The 25,006-nt window shown below is 45.6% G+C and overlaps 1 protein-coding gene across 2 annotated transcripts in view; it reads left to right on the top strand.

Annotated features, from left to right (window-relative positions):
• Window positions 1-25,006, top strand: part of MSI1 (musashi RNA binding protein 1) — a 99,308-nt gene that overhangs the window by 34,669 nt on the left and 39,633 nt on the right. For both annotated transcript variants that reach the window (XM_033956165.1, XM_033956164.1), the window contains exons 7-9: window positions 18,560-18,608; window positions 21,840-21,922; window positions 22,540-22,657. In XM_033956165.1, coding sequence (XP_033812056.1) covers window positions 18,560-18,608; window positions 21,840-21,922; window positions 22,540-22,657 — 250 coding nt within the window. The remainder of the gene's footprint in view (window positions 1-18,559; window positions 18,609-21,839; window positions 21,923-22,539; window positions 22,658-25,006) is intronic.

The raw sequence follows: 25,006 nt of genomic DNA, 5'->3' as shown, positions 1-25,006 counted from the left end.
CTTTGACAAGTAGCCAGACTTAGATGAAGTCAAAACAGGTATAAGTTCTGAATCAGGTCGGTGAGCTGATTGCAGCTACCATGATCAGCTCAGCAGCCCAGACAACCCATCCCTACACCTGTAATGATTGTGGCAGGAGAGATTCCCAATCTCTCCTGCCGCCACCTGATGCGATGCCCCCTGACACATCGTGACAGGGGAGATGCCCAATCGCTCCTGCCGCCTACCCCCCAAACCAGCATGATCTTCGCCAGTAGGAGGGATACCCAGTCCCTCCTGCCGGACACCCCTCCTGAAGCAGCATGATCTTCACAACACCCCTATCCCCACCCCCTTGCCGGACCGCCCAGCCCATCCCCTAGAATCTTAGGTTGGCCCAGATGCCTATGGCCCCTCCTATGGGCAAGGCCTTAGGTGCTGGGCCAATCAGGCCTTAGGTCCCTCCCCAATACATCCTACAATGCACTGGGAAGGGGCAGGCCCACCATTCAGACAAAGGCAGGCCTGCCAGCCAGATGGAGGGAGGACATCTGACTGGTCATCAAGAAAAGGTTAGGGGGGGGGTCCGAATGGGGGTGGAGGGAGGGTTCCGGGTGGTGGGCTGGGCAGTCTGGCAAGGGGGTGGGGAGGGTGTCTGGCAGGAGGGACTGGGCATCCCTCCTGCTGGTGAAGATCACGCTGCTTTGGGGAGGGTGCCGGCAGGACAGATTGGACATCCCTCCTGCCGGTGAAGAGTGCGATCATGCTGGAGGTTTGGCAGTTTGTCCGGAAGGAGGAATACCCAACCTCTCCTGCCGTGTTAGTTGTGGGGGATGGGGGACAGGACGGTTTCACGATTCTCTAACCGGCATTGTTTATGACAGACGCTGGTTAGAGAATCATGCTTTTAGGTGAAGGACTGGCCCCTCCTTTGCCTAAAAGGTCTTGTTTTGGACGTATGGGACTTGGTTGATTTTTTGGTTGGAAATGTTTTGTAAGCATACACGTAGTGCGGTCTGGGCAATTAAACTGCTGATCGTACAGGTAGATCATTCTCGAAAAAAACACATTTTGGATGTTGTTTTCAAGAATGGACATTTCCCTGCTACCTACTTTGTGCGCCTAGGGCCTTAGGCCAAAAGGGAACTTAGATGTTGTTTTTGATTATGCCCCTTTATGCGTTTCTTACTAACTTTACTGGAACTTATTCGTGAGTATGGAGACTTTTCAGGCTTTAAGTTAAACTTTGATAAATCAGAGTCCATGTCTCCTGGGAGAGTTTGTGTAGAGACTGGGGCCCTCATTTTCCACTCAAATGAGCGCAGGACTCTTTCAGATACCAGGGGATTATGCTCCCCAGCCAGATTACTGACCTCTGTGCCCAAAATGTTCCTCACCTCCTGGATATTACTAAAAGAGAATTGGAAGCATGGATTTCTCTCCCCATATCGTTGTCTCTTTTTTCTTAAATGGCTGTTTCTTTTTCAGGTACTCCTCTTGAGGATACGGGAAAAAGATGTTAATTTTCTTCATAAATTGCTTCGTAAATTCTGTTTTGCGGGCAAAAAGGCTAAGATCTCCTTATCACGATTGTTTGGGAACTGGAAGGTGGGCAGCCTAGGATTGCCGGATATTAGGCTGGATAACTATGCCTGACTTTTGAGACATCTCTATGATTTTTTGTGGGAGAGCCAGGACTATGGTCATCTGTGCTATGAATGGGCGTATTTGGAACCTTATCATTCTGCCTTTTTATTACAGGCTCTGCTCCGTCTTCTGCCTGCTCATCTTAGATCCAGCTGGGTGGTGCTGCCCTTGAGAGATGTGTGGAGGATGTTAGTTCCGCGATTGGGTGGTAATTCATGAGTTTCTGATCTTTTGCCCATTAGGGGGAATTTGGAATTTCCCCCAGGGATGGAAAACAGCGTTTTTTCAATATTGCGGAGCTTTGGGGATCTCTCTCTTGGAGCATTTAGTACAACCTTGGGGTGGCCTCCCTTCCTATCGGGAATTTTCCCAGAATGGCCTTTCGGGTTGGGCTCATTGCTTTGCCTTTCACCAGCTAAAACATTATTTCTCTTCCCTGGCTGTTGATTGAGACCTTTTCTTTGCGAAGTAAACTGAGGGTTTTCTGACCAGGTTGATTCTGATCATCTGTCGATTGCTGGCATTCATAAAACCCTAATCGCTATTGGACCATCTACAAATTTTTCGACTTTGAGGGCTAGCTCTGGGAGCAAGATCTGGGAATTTCTCTCCAGGCTTGGGACATTGGGGTTAGTTTGTGAACCATACCTAGTATCATTTATAGTGCCTCTCTTCGAGAACGCAGATACCACTTCCTCCTTAGGACCTATGTTACTCCAGTGCAGCTCCATCGTATGGGATTTTTGGCTAGGGATGTCTGTACAAAATGCAACCTGGAGAGCGCTTTTTATATCCATGTTTTTTGGACCTGCCCTCGTGCATCTTTTTTGGAAAAGAGTTTGTGCATATCTGTGTCGAGTGTTGGGCCAGGTGGTGCCTTGCACTCCCACACTCCTATTGGGTCTCACCGGGAATTCTAATCTTAGAGAAAAGGGGACTCTGTCTTGGATTTGAAAGCTTAGTTTACTGTGGCTTAAGAGTATTTTGCAGATATGGACTACCTCACAGCCCCCTTCTTATTGGAATTGGAGTGTGCATATAGTTTGATTGATTGCTTGGGAATTGCAGGATGCCCGAGCCACATATAAGCGAAGGAAAGCTTTCTTATCCATTTGGGACCCATACTTACAGTCCCTGCCTCAGAGAGTCAAATTTTGAACAGGTTAGGGGATGTGTCCACTTAGGGGCGTCAGGGCCTTTTTCTTGTATCTGGATCTCTGGTACTTTATGGGGAGATTTCTTTTATGCTTGGAGTACCCCTTAGTGTAGTGAATGTGCACTGTATGATGATACCCCAATTAGGTTTTAGGCTTTGGTTGTTTTGATAGTGCCTCCAGACTCAGGGTTTGCTATTGGTGGGAGGGTGGGGGGTTTGGATTTATAATTGTTTCTTGGAAATTCTCTGCTTTTGCATCAGTACTGCTTGCATTGTTTTGCCTGTTCTGTGTTATTGGGCTTGGTGGGAGGGGAAAGTGGTTGGGAATGTATGTTTTTGCTGATTATTGAAAATTTCACCTTTCATATATTGTATTGTTAATTGGCACCTTTTCTTTAATACAAGAGATTATTACTAATGTAGTGGGATAAAGGGGCGGTGCTGGGCCTTCAGAACTAAGGGGAGCTCCTTCATTAGGAAAGAGGACTTTCAGAGCCTCCTTAGCAATAATTGAACATGTTTATCCAAAGAGCCAGTCCTTACTGAGATGGAGTTAGCAAGAGGTTTTACTTTCATCTTCCCTTTCCCCCTATTGCAGCCAGGAGGGAGGAAACTATAACTCAAAACTTGTAGACCTCTTCAAGGAGATCTCAACTCACCATCAAAGAGTTGGGCATCCAAAGTGGTTCCGAAGGTGGGCAGACATGCACTTGTGGCCATGTACCTCAGTGCAGGTTAGATTTTATGGCCCCTTGGTAATGTCAGCACTGCAATGGTAGGAGCAGCAACGATGGCCTACTCTTCCTCCTCTCCCATGGCACACAGGAATTGGGTATCTCTCTCTCCCCTGTTCTGTGTTTTTTGTTTTTTTACACAAGCTTAGGGTCAGTCTGTGGCAAATGCATCATATCATTCATTGGTCAGAAAAAATTCAAATCAATCAGTCACAACAAAGTGTGCTACACAGTATCCAAATTCAAACCATTGGGAATTTATTTAAAGAGAAACTACCATTTACTTGATCTAACTCATGATCAGGGAGCCTGAGCGCCCTCCTGTGGCCACTGGGGACAAGGCACCCTCTTTTACAGCCTGACAGCACTCTTTCAGGGCACTCTGAGCCCTGCCCCTATAAGTGGACCTGCTGTGGCAGTTTAACACTCCCCCCTGCAGTTGGGCAGCTAAATTGTGCCTTCTCATCCCTTTACCATCTACTTTCTCATACTCCCCATGTCCTCTGTTAGGACATGGATGTTCCTTCTGAAGAGTCCAACTCCTGCCCAAAACACCCCTTGCCAGATGCATGTTCTTCAGTTTTAGATGTTCATATTTTGGCTTTGTATGTCCGTGTAAGATGGATGGCCAAGTGCCAGTTTATAAACAACTGAAATACAAATAGGGCCTCTAAAACAGGCCAATCATAAAAAACAGTAGTATAGACAGAAATTATGTTTAAGGAGAGCTCAAGATTAATATGGGTGGACACTAGGTGAATGAGTCTGAGTCATACTACTTATGCTCTTATTGACAAATCATGCCTTGTGGCAGACAACAGATTTCTAAATAGGTTGTAATATTTGTCATGTCTGACAATTGAGATATTTTAAACGCTATTATTTCATGCATTTTAACACACTAAAGGGACTCATTTTCAAAGCACTTAGACTTACAAAGTACCATAGAAACCTCACTTGGCAAGTTCCCTAAACCATCTTGCAGGCACCAGAGAGGATGCCCTATTGTGCTGGGACTTCCAATGAAGCCCCCTTTTCCATCTACAAAGGCACGTTCCTACCACAGAGTGCTTAGGGCTCACTGGGCAAGTTCCCTGAACTATCTTGCAGGCACCAGAAAGGACACCCCATTGTGCCAGATCTTCCGCTGAAACTCCCCCTTTTCCATCTACAAAGGCTCGTTCCTACTGCAGAGTGCTGAGGACTCACTAGGCAAGTTCCCTGAAACATCTTGCAGGCACCAAAGAGGAGGCCCATTGTGCTGGGACTTCTGCTGAAGCCTCCCCTTTCCATCTACATTGGCGCATTCCTACCACAGTAAGCAACTGCGGGTGCATGTCTGAAGGGCATGACCTAAGCTCCCACCCCTTCAGAGCCCTGATGGAGCAGGAGCAACATATTCTGCCGTGTTAAATTTGTGGGGAAAATGAAAGGAGGCCCAAAAAAGATTGCTCCATTGGTGCTGATTAAAGGGCCCATGGATTTCCATCTTCAAATTGCCCCAGTGTGTGGGCAGGAACTAGCGAAGGAGGTCTTTCACCAGGGGGTTGTACCCCACCCCCTCAACCTGACTTAATAAGGGAGGAACCTAAGAACTCCAAAGGTGAAAGTTTGCCAGTTTCACCAGTTTCTTCAGTGGCTGAGGAAGACTGTAAAGTTGGAGAAGGATCACCTTTTGTTCAGCTACCTACAGCTGTGCCTTTCTTATAGAATTTATCTCAGTCTGCATCAGTCTCATCTGAGCAACAAGATATTTCTTTGAAAAATATTTTTGAACTGGTGTCCAAGATGGACAAAAGCTTACAGGGCAATCTTGTTAAATTTAGCAAATTCAAGTTTACGGATCAGGATTTAAAGATCTCTCATATCGAAAAATAATTGGAGAAACATCATTCATAGACTCGCTACGCCACTGAGAATACTTGTTTGAAAGATATGTATTCCTTTTTGTTGTTGATTTGTTTCTTATCCGTTATCTTCTCCAAGATGTGGGCTTGATTGCTGAATGTAATTTAATTTTTGTCTTAGTTTATTTTCTTGCAATTTACTGTGTTTTTATAACATTGTGAAAGTAAAAAAAAAAAAATATATATATATATATAATGCTCAAAACCTGACGCCAAATAAAATCTGCACAGAGTGCTATTGTGTAACAATGCTCTGAGCTGGGCGTTGTTTATTGAATAGTATGTATGGTAAATCTGTTTTTATTAAAGAAAAGTGTCATAAGAACATAAGAACCACATAAACAAGAAAACCGTATAATAAACAGCAAAAATATATACAGTCCCCCCATCCCCCTCCTCCCACAACCCCAACAACCCATGAACTGCAAGGTGAAATATACCAATATAACAAGGCAGCAAGTACAGGCCAGTCAACAACAAGGAATGCAAGTCCAGTACCCCCACCACACACACTCTAGAATAGCATTGAGAGCCGATTTTTGCGCCAAAATTTGGGTGTGAGGATTTATACCAATTGAAACCTGGTGTAAATCCTGGCATGTAAATTAGGTGTAGATCCCTGGTATTCAGTAATAATGCATACGTCTTTAGTGAATGCCCCTGACCCTTCCATGACCATGCCCCCTTTTGAGTTGCATGTTATAAGATTTGTACGCGGATCTTTATGGCGTAGCACTTAGCAAAATGCATGTGCAAATCCAATTTGTTGCCAGTTAGAACCAAAAATTGATTGTTAGCTCACAATTATAGGTGCTAATTGGCTTGTTAGCCAATTTAGGGCAGGATTCACTAAAGTCCCGAAATCTATCCGATTCGTGTCCTATCCGTTTCCAAGTCATTGTAGCTGATCAATTCAGTAAAGCTTGTCCATGCAAATGATCCAATCGTAAACACACTGCTATTAGCGCAGAAACATCGATCGACATGCATGCGCACTGTATCCTTTTTGGTTTTGAAGCACATAACGCATGTGCTAGCTCTTTAGGATGTGACAATCTAGCTGGAAGGAAGGGGGGAGGGATAGCTGGCCCTTAAAAGTTACATTTGGTTTTGGATTTTTTTTTTTTATTTTTATTTGGCATTGATATTTGAAATGTACAATGTGCAAGGAGAGCACGGGGTTAATCCATGATTTTTTCACCATGTGCATTACAAATCCGAGATTCACTCCCGTGCTCGCTATGCGCATTCCAAAAATATATATATATATATATATTTCTAACGCTTAAGTACATGAAAGTTTACATATATTTAAAAGTTTAGGTATATTTTGGATTTTTGGACGGGTAGATATATATTTTTAATGGGGTTCTTAACATGCCACGCATCATTTGCTAGCAGAAATAGTCGGCAAGGATGTGAATGACTGGTCCTCAGCAGTCGTAACTTTTTGGACAGGAAAGACCAGTTGGTTTGGACGAAATGGTTTCATGAATCAACGCGTTAAAAAATTTACATGCCTTTTTACTCATTTGCATGCGCAGATTGGATCGGGTGTGGATGTGGTCTAGACGAAGGTTAGTGAATCGAGCTGGAATCAGAAAGCAAGCGCAAACCGATCAGTACACGATTGGCTTGCTTAGTGAATCTAGCCCGTAGTCGTATATGGGGAAATTTGTGCACTATTTATAGAATCCAAGGGAGTGTGTTGTAATTTTTATCCCAGTATGCTGCAGCTCCTAACACAGATTATCTAAAGCAGGATGGAGATTGCTCCTTGAATGAATATTATTGGAAACAGCTAAGATTTATTGAAACAGAGCCAGTGAAGATTTGATGCATAAATCCCTCCGACAATGAGGATTTGAGTCGGGGAGGGTGACATCGTAGAGGCCCCAGGTGATAATAAAATTAAGATAAAAGGAAATTACTGATGGTAGTAATAGATTTATGGTTTATGCAAGTTCACTACTATCTCTGATTTATTTTATAGATTAGCCATAGGATTTATTTTATAAAGGCAACATAGGCAAATTCTTATGCACAAATCTTTTTCTTGCTCCATAGAAAATGCAAATGTATGTGTGTACATGTTGTGGATTTTATAAAATACTTGTGCTCTGATCAAACCTAGAAACCAAAAAGAGCTACCTTGAAGTAATGCAACAGATTTGGATGCACCCAAACCTAAAAATGAATTCGATCACATAACCCCTCTCCTGGTAAAAGCGCACTGGTTGCCAATCAGTTACAGAATTACCTATAAAATGGCCCTTCTATCTTTTAAAAATCAAAATCTATCTTTTAAAAATGCTCCAATCTTCTTAGACAAACTGCTGATTCCCTATGTGCCAACTCGCTCACTTGATCAATCTCTACTTTCAATTCCTTCTTTAAAGATAATTAGTACAAAATGCCCTGACATTTTTTCAGTCACAGCTCCTCAAACATGGAATGCTTTACCAATCCATATTAGAGAGGAAAAAAAAGAAGATTGTTTCAAAAGAAAATTAAAAAGCTTCTTATTCAAAGATGCCTTCAGCCTGCCTTGATCAAGAGATGGTAATGCTAACTTTTCCTTCTGATTTCTTTTTCTCTATTCTTTTCCATAATGTTTTTTCCTTAAGTGTCTCCCTGTCCTAATATAAAATGTATTTCGTCTCTCTTTCCCCTCGGATCATGTACTTTGTAAAGTCGTTGTGAGTTTTCATGTAGCTTGTTTAAACCCTTTTATACTATGTACATCGCTTAGAAATTGGATAGGCGATTTATCAAATTTTAATAAAAACTTGAAACTCGTGCTAGAGGGAAAACACAGCCAGTTTATAAGACTCTCCTTGACCCTTGATGGCAGGAGCTTCCTTCCGTTTCTCATTTTCCATGCCTTTCTATTCATCACTGGAAGTAGTTCCACATCGGCCTCCATCTTTGGTGGCATTAGGGTTGAACCTGTGGTTCCGGGAACAATAGTTATCCCAGGACAAGCAGGCAGCATATTCTTTACGCATGGGTGACGTCACCGACGGAGCCCACGGTACGGACCTTTTTACTAGAAAGTTCTAGTTGGCCGCACCGCGCGTGCGCGAGTGCCTTCCCGCCCGACGGAGGAGTGCGTGGTCCCCAGTTTCTTCGTTTCCGCGGAGCGAAGAAGACGTGTGTTTTTCAACGTCGTTGAAATACTCCTTTTGCCTTCCCGCTCGCGTTCTTTTTTCGATTTTTTCACCTTCGGGTGCTTTTTTCTTTCTATTACAAAAAAAAAAAAAAAAAAATTTCTTTCTTTTGCTTTATTTTTTCGTTCCTGCCCCGGCGGGGCCTGTTAGCACGATCCAGGCCTCGGGGTTTGATTTTGCGGAGGCCGTGTTCCCATTCATGCCCCCGCAGCCCGGTTTTAAGAAGTGCCAGCGGTGTGCACGCCCGATCTCCCTCACTGACCCACACAACTGGTGCTTACAGTGCTTGGGACCGGATCATCGGGCGGATTCCTGCACCCGCTGTGCCACTCTTAAAAAACGCACTTTGAAGAATCGTCAAATCCAACAAAATCTACTTTTCGGCACCGGCCCGACTATGGATTCGACCTCTTCATCTGCGGCACCGTCGAAATCGACACCGACCACTTCGACACCGCCTGAGTCGACATCGGCACCCCCGGCGCCAGGTAAGCCGGCTAAGAAGCCTTCCACCCTTGAGCGCCCTCCCACTTCGGGGACGACACCAGTCCTTTCGGCTCCACGCCGAGCCAAAAAACGCTCCACTCCGATTTCGGTGAGTGCCTCGTCATCGGCCCCCTCATCGCCGGAGTGTAGAGCGGCACCCATGGAACCAAAGAAGAAAAAAGTGGTTCCGGTGCCTCCCCTGGATGACCGCATTGCGGCCATCCTCCAGGACAAGTTGCAGGAACAACTCCACAAGCAACTTAAGCAGCTCTTACCCTCTATCTTGGCACCGCTGCTCTCGGTACCAGACCGGCCCGAGACCCATACCGTCCAACCGGTATCCACTCCCTCGGTACCTATGGACTCCTCCATGCCCATTCTCTCGGCACCGCATCTCCATTCCCATGCCGAGGCTATGGCCTTGACGACGACCGATCCTCCTCGGGACCGGGCAGGGCACCGGTCTCCCCACGACTCTGACCGGCACCGTACTTCTCGGGACCGAGACAGACACAGGTCTACATCGCCTGGTAACGTCTCGGTACGCTCAGGCAAATCTTTGTCTAAAACTCACCATGCCGAGCCTTCCACTCCAGTCTCTCGACACGCACATACCGACGTCAGAGACCCGGACCTATGGGAACAATCCCCTACCGGTACCGAGGAGGATGCATCGTCGTCGGATGAAGAGCCTTCGGCACCCGATACCGCATCTAAACCTGAACAATCTTCCTTCTCTAAATTCCTCAGGGAGTTGTCGGGTGCTTTGTCTTTGCCTCTGGAATCTGACTCTAAGAAGTCACAAGCTTTCCTGGAGGCATTAGATTTCGATCAACCTCCCAAAGAGTTCCTAAAGTTGCCCGTGCATGATATCTTACGGGAAACTTTTTATAAAAATTGGGAGAACCCGCTGACTGTTCCTGGGGCCCCCCGTAAATTGGACAGCCTCTATAGGGTTATACCAATCCCAGGATTTGATAAACCCCAACTCCCTCATGAGTCTCTCCTGGTGGAGTCCACTTTAAAAAAGACTCAGGGCTCCAGTGTCTATGCCTCCACCCCTCCTGGCAGAGAGGGCAAAACTATGGACAAGTTTGGCAAGCGGCTCTATCAGAATGCCATGCTTGCCAACAGGGCAAACAACTACTCGTTCCATTTTTCATTCTACCTCAAACATCTGGTAATGCAACTCTCCGCCATGCAAAAGTACATGCCAGAGCATAAGGTTCCACTTTTCCAGCAGCACATCTCCAGCCTGCTTCAACTGAGAAAATTCATGGTGCGCTCTATCTATGACTCTTTTGAGCTCACCTCCCGTGCATCTGCCATCGCTGTGGCTATGCGCCGTCTGGCCTGGCTCAGGGTCTCTGATCTGGACGTCAACCATCAGGACCGACTAGCCAACGCCCCATGTCTGGGAGACGAATTATTCGGAGAGTCCCTGGATACCACCACACAGAAACTCTCCGCCCATGAGACCAGATGGGATACTCTCATTAAACCAAAGAAAAAGGCTCCTCCTGCTCGTCCTTACAGACCACAGACCTCATATCAGCGCAGGTTCTCCGCTAGGCCGCTCAATCCACCTCCACAGCAACCTAGGCGGGCCCGCCAACACCAGCACACCCAGGCTCGTGCCCAGTCTAATCAACCGGCCAAGGCTCTTCCTCCTGCCAAACCATCTCAGCCCTTTTGACTCCTCTCTCCAGGGCTTAGCCAGTCTTCCACCCTCATTGCCTCTTCCTCAGCCGATCGGAGGCAGGCTTCACATCTTCATCAGCCGTTGGGAGGTCATCACATCGGACCAGTGGGTCCTAAACATCATCCGCCACGGCTACTCTCTAAACTTCCAGACTCTTCCACCAGACAATCCTCCCGTAGAGTCTGCTTCTCTTTCAACTCAAACCCCCTTCCTCCTGAGGGAGGTCCAATCCCTCCTTCTACTCAATGCCATCGAAGAAGTACCTCTGGAACAAAGGGGCCGGGGATTCTACTCCCGTTACTTTCTAGTTCCAAAAAAGACAGGAGACCTACGTCCCATTCTCGACCTCCGGGACCTCAACAAGTGTCTCGTCAAGGAGAAGTTCAGAATGCTCTCCCTTGCCACGCTGTACCCTCATCTCTCTCGGAACGACTGGCTATGTTCCCTGGACCTCAAGGAGGCCTACACTCACATCCCAATCAATCCATCCTCACGTCGCTACCTACGATTCCAGGTGCACCATCGCCATTATCAGTACAAGGTGCTACCTTTTGGCCTGGCATCATCTCCCAGAGTGTTCACCAAATGCCTCATTGTGGCGGCGGCCTTCCTCAGGTCTCACAACCTCCAGGTGTTTCCCTACTTGGACGATTGGTTAGTGAAAGCACCTACGTCTCCACTTGTGCTACGAGCCACTCATCATACCATCTCTCTCCTCCATCTTCTGGGATTCGAGATCAACTACCCCAAGTCGCATCTGCTTCCCACACAGCGACTTCAGTTCATCGGAGCGGTTCTCGACACCACACTAATGAGGGCGTTTCTCCCCTCCGATCGTCAGCGAACTCTGCTACGCCTGTGTCGTCAGGTGCTCCTTCATCACTCCATTTCTGCCAGACAAATGATGGTCCTCCTGGGCCACATGGCCTCGACGGTTCATGTGCTTCCCCTGGCACGACTCCACCTCAGAACACCTCAATGGACTCTAGCCAACCAGTGGTCACAGACCTCGAATCTTCTTTCTCATCCCATCTCTGTGACATCGTCTCTTCAGCGATCTCTACAATGGTGGTTGGACTCCTCAAATCTTTCCAGGGGCCTTCTTTTTCATCTGCCCCCGCATTCCATGATCATCACCACGGATGCCTCCCCTTATGCATGGGGAGCTCACCTGGGAGACCTACGCACCCAAGGTCTTTGGACCCCGCAGGAGCGTCTCCATCACATCAATTTCCTGGAACTACGAGCCATGTTCTATGCTCTCAAGGCCTTCCAGCACCTTCTCTGCCCTCAGGTTCTGCTTCTGTGCACGGACAACCAAGTTGCCATGTACTACATCAACAAACAGGGCGGCACCGGATCTCGCCTCCTTTGTCAGGAGGCTCTTCGCATTTGGACCTGGGCCACGGCCCGCAGTCTCTTCCTCAAGGCTGTCTACATCCAGGGCGAACAGAACTCCCTGGCCGACAATCTCAGCCGCATCCTTCAACCTCACGAGTGGACTTTGGATCCTCCCACGCTCCACTCCATCTTTGCTCGCTGGGGCACTCCGCAGGTGGACCTATTCGCAGCTCCTCACAACCATCAGCTGCCCCAGTTCTGCTCCAGACTCTTCTCTCCTCACCGTCTGGCCCCGGATGCATTCCTGCTCGACTGGACGGATCGGTTCCTCTATGCCTTTCCTCCTCTACCTCTGATGTTGCGGACTTTATCCAAACTCCGCAGGGACGGAGCCACCATGATCCTCATAGCTCCCCGGTGGCCTCGTCAACACTGGTTCTCCCTTCTACTTCAACTCAGCTCCAGGGAGCCCATTCCTCTACCTGTGTTTCCTACTCTACTTACACAGCAACATCAGTCTCTACTACATCCCAATCTGTCTTCCCTCCACCTGACAGCTTGGTTTCTCTCGGGCTAACCTCTTCAGGAAACCTGTCTCAGCCTGTCCGTCTCATTTTGGACGCCTCCAGGAAGCCGGCCACCCTCCAATGTTACCATCAGAAGTGGACCAGGTTCTCCTCTTGGTGCCTCCGTCATCATCACAATCCCACCTCCTTAGCGGTGGAAACTGTTCTAGACTACTTACTCTCCCTGTCCAACGCAGGCCTCAAGTCTACCTCAATCAGAGTCCATCTCAGTGCCATCACGGCATTCCATGAGCCTGTCCTAGGAAAACCTCTCACGGCTCACCCTCTGGTTTCCCGATTCATGAGGGGCCTCTTCAACATCAAACCACCCCTGAAGCCTCCTCCGGTCGTCTGGGACCTGAATGTGGTTTTGTCTGCCCTCATGAAACCTCCCTTTGAGCCACTTGCCACAACTTCGCTCAAATTTCTGACATGGAAGGTTCTTTTCCTCATTGCCATCACCTCTGCCAGGAGGGTTAGTGAGCTTCACGCACTGGTTGCCGATCCACCGTTCACTATTTTTCACCATGACAAGGTGGTTCTGCGCACCCATCCAAAGTTCCTTCCAAAGGTGGTCTCAGCCTTTCACCTCAACCAGTCCATTGTTTTGCCTGTGTTCTTCCCGAAGCCTCATTCACACCCCGGAGAACAGGCATTGCACAGTCTTGACTGCAAGCGTGCCCTGGCTTACTATCTCGATCGTACAAGGGCTCACCGCTTGTCCCCTCAGCTCTTCCTGACCTTCGACCCGAATCGTTTGGGTCGACCGGTCTCTAAACGGACGCTATCCAACTGGCTTGCAGCTTGCATCGCGTTCTGTTACGCTCGGGCCGGTCTGTCACTAGACGGTGCTGTCACGGCCCACAGGGTAAGAGCTATGGCCGCTTCTGTTGCTTTCCTCCGTTCCACACCCATTGAGGAAATCTGCAAGGCGGCCACCTGGTCCTCAGTTCACACATTCACTACTCACTACTGTCTGGATGCTTTCTCCAGACGGGATGGGCACTTCGGCCAATCTGTACTTCAGAATTTATTTTCCTAATGGCCAACCATCCCCCCTCCCTCTTTGTTAGCTTGGAGGTCACCCATGCGTAAAGAATATGCTGCCTTCTTGTCCTGGGATAAAGCACAGTTACTTACCGTAACAGGTGTTATCCAGGGACAGCAGGCAGATATTCTTACGTCCCACCCTCCTCCCCGGGTTGGCTTCTTAGCTGGCTTATACTAACTGGGGACCACGCACTCCTCCGTCGGGCGGGAAGGCACTCGCGCACGCGCGGTGCGGCCAACTAGAACTTTCTAGTAAAAAGGTCCGTACCGTGGGCTCCGTCGGTGACGTCACCCATGCGTAAAGAATATCTGCCTGCTGTCCCTGGATAACACCTGTTACGGTAAGTAACTGTGCTTTATGACTGCGCCACAGTAGTGGCTGTTCATAATTTATCATACGAGGTCTGACAATTATTTATTTAATTTTCTATACTGTTCTCCCAGGAGAGCTCAGAATGGTTTACATGAATTTATTCAGGTACTCAAGCATTTTTCCCTGTCTGTCCCGTTGGGGGCAATGGGGGGATTAAGTGACTTGCCCAGGGTCACAAGGAGCAGTGTGAGTTTGAACCCCAGGATGCTGAGGCTGTAGCTTTAACCACTGCCCCAAAAGGGATCAAACTGGGTCTGCAGTAATAAGGTGGTATCATTGATTGCATTAAATATTTGGTATAATAAACACCGCCTGCATCTTGTACACATCAGTCTGCGGTTTGTTTTTTGTTTTAACCACTGCACCACACTCTCCCCTAGAAAAAATGCTACATACCTCATTGCTGAATATCACTATGGTCATCTTCGAAGTACTCCCCTTGGGAAGCTATGCAGTGACACCAGCGCCTAGTCCACTCTTCAAAGCAATTTTGGAACTCTTTTTCTGGAATGGGCATCAGAGCTGTCATCTTATTACCCTTGATGTCCTGAATGTCATCAAAATGTCTTCCTTTTAATATTTCCTTTATCTTTGGTTAAATAAAAAAGTCATTGGGGGCCAGATCAGATGAGTAGGGAAGGTGTTCCAATACAGTTATCTGTTTACTAGATAAAAAGTCCCTCACAGACAGTGCCGTGTGAGCTGGTGCATTGTCGGGATGCAAGAGCCATGAGGGACCATTTTTGCACACAACGTTCTCATGCCAAGATTTTCAGTTCAGATTTTTCCAGTTTCTCTTTCGATGTTTACTTGGTCTGCTATGCTTCTCACAGTCAGCCGATGATTGTGACGCACAATTTGATGAATTTTTGCAGTGTTTATATCAGTTCTGCTCATTACTGGCCGCCCTGACCTCTCTTCATCAGTGACACTTTCTCTCCCCTCAGAAAAGCATTTAATCCATTTGTACACTGCTATTTTCTTCATGGCATTATCCCCATAAACTTTGACTAAGATGTTCCTGATTTCACTTCCACTCTTGCCAAGTTTAACAAGAAATTTAATGTTTGCTCATTGATCTAATTCAAGCTTCTACATTCTCACAACGGCATACAAAAATATGCAACAACAATAATGAATGCCACTCAGCAAGACACCGCCGCCACATGTCGACATGAACACAGCTGTGAGACACTGATATACCAAGGTTATGAAACCTTACCAAGCTGTTTGTAGAGTTCTGCCAACGTAAAAGTACGGTGGCAAGTTCATGCACTTAAATAATAGACCTCATATAAGTTTCCCTGTGTGAACATTAACTCAAATCAAATCTTGTATCTTTACAAAATAAGTATAACAGGTGAATCAGAATTTCACTTAATAGCTCACTTCCAAAGTATTTAGATCATTGCTGTCTTGTTAAAATGTTTATTTTATTTTTATTTTTCCTCTAACTCTACTTTTCACTTCTCTATTACCCTCCAGGTACTTTAGTTAGATTGTGAGCCTTCGGGACAGTAAGGGAATTTTTCAAGTACCTTTCTTATTTCTAATCTTAATGTATATTTTCTGTAAACCGCTTAGAACCTAACGGATGTAGCGGTATATAAGAAATAAATTACATTACATTACATTACTCACCCAAATAATATTGTTTTGAAGATAAGCCCAGATAACTCAGAAATATCAACAAAACCTTAAGTCACTTATCTGAAATAGTTGCATTATGTGTTTAACATAATGTCCTGTTTCAGCGGACCTTTGTCAGGGTCTGTAGGGCGCAAAATCAACAAATGCCAAGATCAGGCTTGAAAGACCTCTCTTCACCAAAGTTTTAATTGTGAGTTTTAAGCTATCTATTGGGGGTTCGGTTTTTTTGAACTTAGCTGTTGAAATCATGGCTATAGAAACCCCTATTCATTGTGTGCACAGAAATATGCACCACCCATCTGGTTGGTGCATATTTGGTTATGCAATTTCATAAGAGCCATTTTCCATATGTAAAAAAACAAAACAAAATCTTAGAGAATTACAGGAGAAAAGTCTTGAGGAACACCAAGACCTTTATGTAGTGTTCATGGATCTAATAAAAGTCTTTGATTCTGTCGGGATTCTGGGAGGTCCTTAGACAAGCTGACTGCTTGAACAAATTCACAAATTGTATTAACTTCTTTCTTGAAGGCGTGAGGGCTTATGTGTTGAATGGAGATGAGATTTAAGTATGTTTCCTTGTGATTAATGGAACAAAACAAGATCACATGATTGTTTCCTGGCTGTACTTCTATTTCCCATTTCTTTTTTCAATAGTATTGCTTGTTGCCTTTAAAAGCTGCAATCTGGGCATTCCTATCTAGTTTTACACTGATGATGATATCTTCAACCTTAGGTGGTTGCAAGTAAAACATGCAACAATCCATGAACTTACTTTTATATATGACTATGCATTAGTAACACAGTTGTTGCGTGATGTTCAACAGCTGTTTGACTGTTCTATTTTCTTTGTATTTTGGATTAACTATAAGCCTACCCACTCACCCCCCCAAAAAAGCTGAAGTTATATATCAGTTCTTTCAATCCTTGAATCCATCTGTACCAGAAGTGCATATGGAAAACATCAGTTAACAGCTGCTGACAAGTTCTATTGTCTTGACAGCTTCTTGTCTAACTCCATCCACATCAATATTGATATTAGAGCCAAACTTGCCAAGGCAAGCTTTTCATTTTGACACTTGAGAAAGTGCCAGTAGAATGAGCATGGTGCGTGTATGATCACAAAACTGGCAGACTACCATGTAATCATCCTCATGATTCTACTGTGTGGATTTGAAACCTGGACTTTATACTGTACCGTCGCCACATCCTGAAGCTTGATTGGCTCCATCTGTTCCCGTCTGATACTGGCTGCCTCTGCCAGAAATTGCCAGTCTCAGATGGGAAGATAGAGTTCCTAACACTGAGGTACATCACACATGCAGTATGAAAGCCACTGAGGATGCTAAAAGCAGCTCAGCTTTCTATGGGCTCACCTGTTTCAAGAAGAGCAAATGAGCATCAGCAGCAAGACAGACATTTTAAAACCCATTTGGTGGCAAGTGGCCTAGATAACTCTGCCTTCTACTCAGCCACAAAATGCAGTGCCCACCCTCACCTTACTGATGGACTCTACTCCTCTATTATGTTATCCTGGGCCCAGTGCCCACTTGCACCTTGGATATATTACTATACCCACTACTATGCTATTCCTGGGCACAGTGCTCATCCTTCTGGGCTGTGTTACCCCTTTTCTCTGTATCATTGCCTTTATTATTCTAGGTTTTGGTGCTAGTATAGTCAGGGTGACCATTAAGCACTGGTTGATGGAGTAGTTGGTGCATATGTTCACCGTGATTGCTAATTGTAGTGGTCAAGGAATACAGCAGAGATGGGGGTAGCAGTCCCTGAACATCAGGGATGCCTGAGGTACTTATGGCTTTAAAATTATTACTGCTGTATGTAGTCCCTAGTTCAAGGGCTGCAGAAGGTATACAGTTAGGATTTGAATGTATCTGGAAGTGAGAGGTTGCCAAGGTGATAAACAGGTGCCTGCAGACTTGCTGGCACCTGTAAACGGCCAGGCTCCCTTTTCAAAAAAAAAGAAAAGGGGGTGCAAGGTGTATCAGGCAGCACAGCACTGGAAGGAGATCAAGACTGATCTTGAGATCCCTGGGGTGGGTGGTCTTAACAAATGACCATGCTCTAGAGCAGTGGTCTCAAACTTGCGGCCCGGGGGCCACATGCAGCCCGCCAGGTACTATTTTGAGGCCCTCGGTATTTTTATCATAATCACAAAAGTAAAATAAAACAGTTTCTTGATCATATGTCTCCTTAGCTATAAATGACAATATTATTATTAAGACTTAGCCAAAAGGAAAGATTTATAAACTATAAAGAGTTTTACCTCATGCAAAATTGTCATTTCTTTAATAAAACTTTAACTATTTTTTTTCTGAGGCCCTCCAAGTACCGACAAATCCAAAATGTGGCCCTGCAAAGGGTTTGAGTTTGAGACCACTGCTCTAGAGGAAATTTAAGACCTGTTCTTAGGAAGGAATTTTGTCTTTTGGGGTTTATCTTCTACTTACTAGTCCAGAGTCTTATCCAACCAGGTGGATCCTTACCATCTGACAAATTTCTGCACCTCCAGGAGATTTTTGTACAAAGTTGGAAATTGTTCATTGTTATTTGGCATTGGATTGTGGTTTCACAGAAGAGTAAAGTTCAGTTGGAAGTTGCAACTTTTGGTGTGCTCTGCATTTCTTTTGAGGAGTGTGCTTGCTGCGGCCTGCTAGCATGAAGTTGGTCCCGGCCCATGGCCCTAAACTGAACAAACTACTTTGTGTGACCCCTTCCCAGTTTCCGGGTAAGCAGAGGGCTTACATTAGTCTGATGTGTTGATTTCTCTGTTGCAGGTGGACGATACAATGTTAATGTTTGACAAAACTACGAACCGGCACAGAGGTGAGCAAGATTGTGATTTGGCTGCAATGCTGGGGGTATATGTGCCATGATTTACTATTATTTCACGCTGTTCCCTTCTTTAGTAGAAATTTAGTCCTAATGTGGTTCTCAAACTTCTTACGCTCCCATTCCTACACCGTCAACACAAATGGCACCATGTCCACTCCTTGGACTCCATATTGCGGTGTCCCTCAAGAATCACCCCTTTCCCCTATTCTCTTTAACATCTACATGTCCTCCCTGAAACTCTTTCAACTATCCCCCCTGGAAACAATCTACACTTATGCAGATGACATCCTTGTCCTCCTTGAGACTGACCAGAACCTCACCAACCTCCACGAAAACATTACAGCTTGCATAATGAGACTCCGTGCCTGGTCCCTCTCGGTACAGATGAAACTAAACGAATCTAAAACAAAACTACTCTGGCTCGGCCCAAAATTCGAACACCTGCCCACACTTTTCACACTACCCACAGGTGATACACTACAGCTCGAGTTCTCATGCAATGTCCTTGGTATCACTATCGATTCCTCTCTCTCCCTCAATGACTACCTCAACTCCTTGGCAAAATCATGCTTTTTCAGCCTTCACATGCTGAGGAAAGCTAGATCCTACTTCAGCCAACAACACTTTGCCATCCTTGTCCAATCCATCATCCTCTCCAAACTAGATTACTGCAACGCCATCTACTTAAATCTATAAAAAAAAAGTATTCTAAGACTCCAGCTAATCCAGAATACTGCAGCCAAACTGATCTTCTCAAAACGCAAGTCTGACCATGCCTCCCCACTCCTTGCCAAACTTCATTGGCTCCCAATAATCTTCAGAATCCTTTTCAAATGTTCCTGCCTGGCTTTCAAGATCATTCACGGAATCCTGCCTCCTCTTATCCCACTGTCTTTCAACTCCTCCAGTCCCGACTCCTCCAGAACTGCCCAAAGGCTTAAACTAGCCTTCCCCTCTCCATGCGGCATCCACTATTCAGGCAAACTGGGAAAATCCCTTCTCTTCAAAATCACAGGTCTTTGGAACGACCTCACCACCCCGCTGCGGAACCTGAGCTCCCTTCAGTTATTCCGCAAACAACTGAAAACCTGGCTTTTCAGCAAATTGTAGCTCTATCCTTCCCCCCTTTCTCTCCCCCCTTCTACACATAAGTTCATGTAATCCTTTTTCTTCTTCTCTACCCACTATTTTAAGTTCTTGTAAACCGTGTCGAGCTCCATTCTCATGGAGATGATGCGGTATATAAACTTAAGGTTTAGATTAGATTAGATTAGATTTAGTATTATTTCTTTATTCCTTAGCAAAATTATTTTTGATTGTGAACCAAACATGCAAGTAGCAGAAAACACACTAACAATACAAATCCAAAAATATACAGTGCACAAATGGGCCTTTTATAGTCAACAATAGAATCCCTTGTAACCCCCCCCAATTCCATCCAAATTCCTGCCCCCCTCCCGCTAACGATAAGAATAGCCAGGGTGTCATGATTCTTAAGCACCCCAACTATATGGAAAAATCATATGTACTTTCCTCTAGGAGAAGAAAAAAAAAATAAAGGAGAAATCAATCTTCTACAACCCCTTCCCCCCCCCTTTAGACCTTTCGTTCTTACCTACTGGAGGTGCCTAGCATGATCCATGTATGTTTTTAAAGTCATTCAGTATTTGGCTTCGGGCTCTTGGTGATAAAGTTTGGAAATATTTATCCCATACGTGTAAAAATGATTTATGTCTCTTGCGGTGATCCCGAACCCCATAGGGCTAGTACCAAAAGGAGAATGACTGTTCTTGGAGCCAATAATTCAGGATGCTCTTTTCCCCCACCAAATAGGCCTTACCTAGAAATCTACTTTCTCCACCATTTAACGTGCCTAAGGAGTTGGTATCATGAAATAAAATCCCCAATGCAGAGTAAATCAAAGCACGCTGCTTTGTAGGTATCGGAATAGAGCCTTCCAAAACATCTGAATTTCCGGACAACCCCAAATGCCATGATAAAGGGCCTGGTGATGACATTTATTACATTGGGCCGTAGTTGTACACCCTGCCAAAAAAGCTCTATGCTGTGAGAACTAAGCCCTGTGAACTACTCTGTACTGACATTCCTGTAATTCTGCATTGTGTACTAACCGAGGGATCTGGGAAACTATCAGGGTACTGTATTTCTTTATTCCTTAATGGCAACAGCTCTATCTTACCACCTGAGTCTTCCTTTCTTTATCAGCAATCCCTTCCAATCCCTATTCTATGGAGTAGCTCCTTTTCATACCCATTCCCCTCTTTAATATCTGTAGCTCTTCCTCATCCTTCTCTCCTTCTTCTCTCTAGCAGTAGTAGTTACTCTGCTGTCTTTGGTGGCAGTAGCTCTCACTTTTGCTCCCTCTTTTTCCCCTTCTCTCCCCCATCTCCTTTCTACTCTTTTCTCATTGAGAGTAGCTCCCCTTTTAACTTACCCTTGATGGCAGGAGCTTCCTTCTGCTTCTCATTTTCCATGCCTTTCTATTCCTCACTGGAAGTAGTTCCACATTGCCCTCTATCTTTGGCGGCATTAGCTCCCTTTTCCCTCCTCCTTATTGGCAGTACAATGGTACCTCGGAATCCGATAGTGGAAGGGGCCTTAGGCGCCTGGACCAATCAGGCCCTAGGATCCTGTGGGTTGGGCAGTGGAGGGGCGGGCCTGCTTCATTTGGATGGAGGCAGGCCTGCTGGCTGGATGGTGCGTGTTGCCATCCAACCAAATTGGAGGTAAGCCCAAGGAAGGGTTCCGGGTTGGGGGCTTCCATTGGGGGGGGATCCAACAGGAGGGGTTGGGCACCCTCCTGCCGGCGATCTTCGAAGGGGCCGTTGGTGTGGTCAGGGGAGGGGGTTGGGGCATTTAAAACCCGATTCTGTAACCGGCGTCTGCAACATGGACGTCGGTTACAGAATCGGGTTAACTTTGGGTGGGTATAGGCTCAATTCTGTATAGGACGCCCAGGATGGGTGTCCTATACAGGATCCGGGCCTGTGTGTGTTTACTGTTAAAATTTGAATTTGTGGGACCCAGGAACGGATTGTCTTGGAACTCAAACGTTTTGGAACTTGAACGGGGTTCTGGAACGGATTAAGTTCAGATTCCAAGGCATCACTGTAGTTCATACTGCCCTTCTACCGGAACTGTGGATTTAACATTTGCCTTCATGACTGCACTGACTTTGTCACTTTTATTTTCTTTTTGAAGGGTTTGGATTTGTGACATTTGAGAGCGAGGATGTTGTTGAGAAAGTCTGTGAAATACATTTCCATGAAATTAACAACAAAATGGTAAGTTAATACTGGGCAAGGAGGATAGGTTGGAGGGAAGGTATATAGAACATGAACAAAGGGAAAAGTTGATGGGATTGGAAGTGGCCAGGAGAAGGAAGATGGGTTGGTGGGTTAAGGATAAGCAAAAATTAGAAATACAATGCAAACCGCATATAATGCAATGTTGGAGTCCAAAATATTTGGCTGCATCTTAAGTGGATCTGCATTATATAGAGTCTGCACTGCAATACATAGTAACAACTACAACAAAAATACCAGCTCCAGCTCTTGACCAAGATATATCGAGTCTGCATTGTATAGGGTTAAGAATGCTTGTGTACAGAAATATAAAGGGAACAGAGGAAGGGGCAGACAGTGTGGAGGATACACTGAGGTTCATGATATTGTCTGAAAGCAAATGGGAGAAATGTATTTTTTAATGGGCATAACTTATGGGCACACTGGCTAGGTCTTTATCTGCCGTCATTTACTATGTTACTATGTTGAGAAGGGTCACCTAAAATCACTGTAATAGTAGGTGTATTACAAGGAGGAACATATGGATGAGGGCAGGACAGTTGGGAAAGCAGCATGTAAATGAAGCAAAGCTACAGCTGATTTGTTTCTTTGTGCAGGTGGAATGTAAGAAAGCCCAACCAAAGGAAGTGATGTCACCCACTGGATCTGTACAGGGGCGTACTCGAGTGATGCCTTATGGGATGGATGCATTCATGCTAGGCATTGGCATGCTGGGTGAATATTGCTGATATTTGTATAGAACCTTCTTAAAGTTGATGTTATTGAAAGTCATCCATTGAAAGGTAATGCTGAAATGGTGCTGTGTTATAGCTTTCCGGTTACATGGCCAAACTTCAAAAGCTATTCCCCCCCCAAATGACCTAATAGAATGTTTTATGACTGATGCACTTTGTGCTTTTATAAGTAATAGAAGGCAATTCTCTACAGGTCACCTAGAATTAGGCATCAGGATGATGTGTGTTAACTGCAAATTCTATATCAGCTTCATGCATAATTGCCATTACAGAATACTAGCGTTAGTCTGCAGTCAGTTATGCTCAAACACCTATGCTAGCTCAGTGGCTGGTGAAAATGCTTGTGCCTAGCTGCTATCAGTTATGGGGCTCATAATCGAAAGAGAAAAACGTCCAAACACCGGCCTAAGTCGGCACTTGGATGAACATTTCTCAAAAACGTCCAAGCGCCGATAATAAAACCGGGTTTTGGACATATTTAATAACAACCTAGGCCTTCGTAGTGCTGCTCAACATCCAAAGCTTAACGGGGCGATTCGGGAGGCGTGTCGAGAGCAGGAGTTGGGCGGGACATGGGCCGGCTTAGACTTAGTCGTACAGCATTTATAACCGAAAGTTTAACATCAGAGCCTAGATGGAACTTGGACGTTGTGACTTAGTCCATGTAAAACATGGTCTAAGTCACAAAAACCCACCTAAAGTCAATAGATAAGCACTGCAAACACATAAAACAGACCCCCACACACTACCACAGTGATCACCAACCCCTCCCCACCCCCATAAAAATTTTATTCACAACTTCAAATTTCAGCCTCCAGACCATCATCACCTGGCCGCCTGGCATAGGAAAGCCTAGTCGTCCAGCCCAGAGGCAGCTTAAGTCGTCTTGGGGGTGGGTTAGGGACCCATGGAGAGGAGGACCCATGCCCATAAGCCCCTGTAATCACTGCATTGATATTTAAACATGTGCACTGCCCTATACACCCCCAAAACCTTTTTTTACTGGCATATAAGTGGCTCCTGCAGCCATACGGGCTATTGGGGTGGTAGATAAGTGGGTCTAGGGGATTTTGGAGGTGGTTTGGGGGGCTCACCATCACCTATAAGGGAGCTGTAGTGAGGAGAAGCCATGGCACCCTTTTTATGAAGTTCACAGTGGTGCCCTATTTAGGTGGCATGTCTGGGTGTGCAGTCCATCACTTTGCAAACCCCTCCCACGTCCAACAGGGCTTGTTCTAGGCGTTTTGGACTTGAACTGAATGTGGGACGGAAATGTGGTATAAAGATAGACGATTTAGTGGCTTGGACGATCAGATCGGCAGGACGTATAATTAGACGATTTTCAAAAGTAAAAAAAAGTTGGATGTATCTTTTGAAAATGTGTCTTAGGCTCTTTTTAACTTTGGACGACTTGCGATATAGACGTAAACGGACTTAGACGTCCCTTTCGATTATCCCCTTCCACATGTGTAAGTGCTAGTATCTAGAATCTGTGCATATAAGTGCTAGGCACATTCCTGACCAGCCTATACCCTCCCAGGTCCATGCCTCCTTGCCAAATACATGCGTGAATTTGTCCCCACAGGCTCTGTCCCTGTCCCTGCCTATAGGCTCTATCCCCCATCCCTGCAAACTCCGATCCAATCCACGCATGCAAATGAGGGGAAATGGCATGCAAAGTAGGAAGGCAGCAATTCACTAAACTGAAGGAACACTGATTGGGCTGGCCGATCCAAAAACATGTGACTGCTGAGGACCAGTCACTCACATCCCTGCCGACTCTCCTGCTCACCCACACTAATAGCTACTGCAAATAAAAAAGCTGGCCAATATAAGAGGATCCCACAGTCAGCTTTTATTTTGTTATTCTGCCAAATGCTCGAGATGCTGGAATGCATCGCTTCCAGATGACAGAGGGAAATTATGGGATGTCACCGATGCAACCAGGAGTTTTATTGCGTACATGCATTAGAATTTTTTTTTTGTAATGCCAGGTAGGATGCATCAATATTATTTAGAAACAATTCCTCCCAGCTCCTGAAGAAGAGCAGGGAAATAGGCAGGCATTAGGAGTCATCTTTCTAAGCACAAACAGCTGGGTTTGTGGTTGTAAAAGCACGTGCTATTGGTAAAGCGACATTTTCTGAAACCTCTCAAGTATCGCCATATCCTTCTTAAGGTACGGTGACTAATACTGGATGCAGTACTCCAGATGCGGGCACACCATCACCCGATACAACAGCAGGATAACTTCTTTCGTTCTGGTTGTAATACCTTTCTTGATAGTACCCAGCATTCTGTTCGCCTTCTTAGAGGCTGCTGTGCACTA

The sequence above is a fragment of the Geotrypetes seraphini genome, chromosome 8 (genome assembly GCF_902459505.1).
Source record: "Geotrypetes seraphini chromosome 8, aGeoSer1.1, whole genome shotgun sequence".
Taxonomy (NCBI): domain Eukaryota; kingdom Metazoa; phylum Chordata; class Amphibia; order Gymnophiona; family Dermophiidae; genus Geotrypetes; species Geotrypetes seraphini.
The sequence above is the reverse complement of the archived record's forward strand: the minus strand, read 5'-3'. Positions and strand labels throughout refer to the sequence as shown.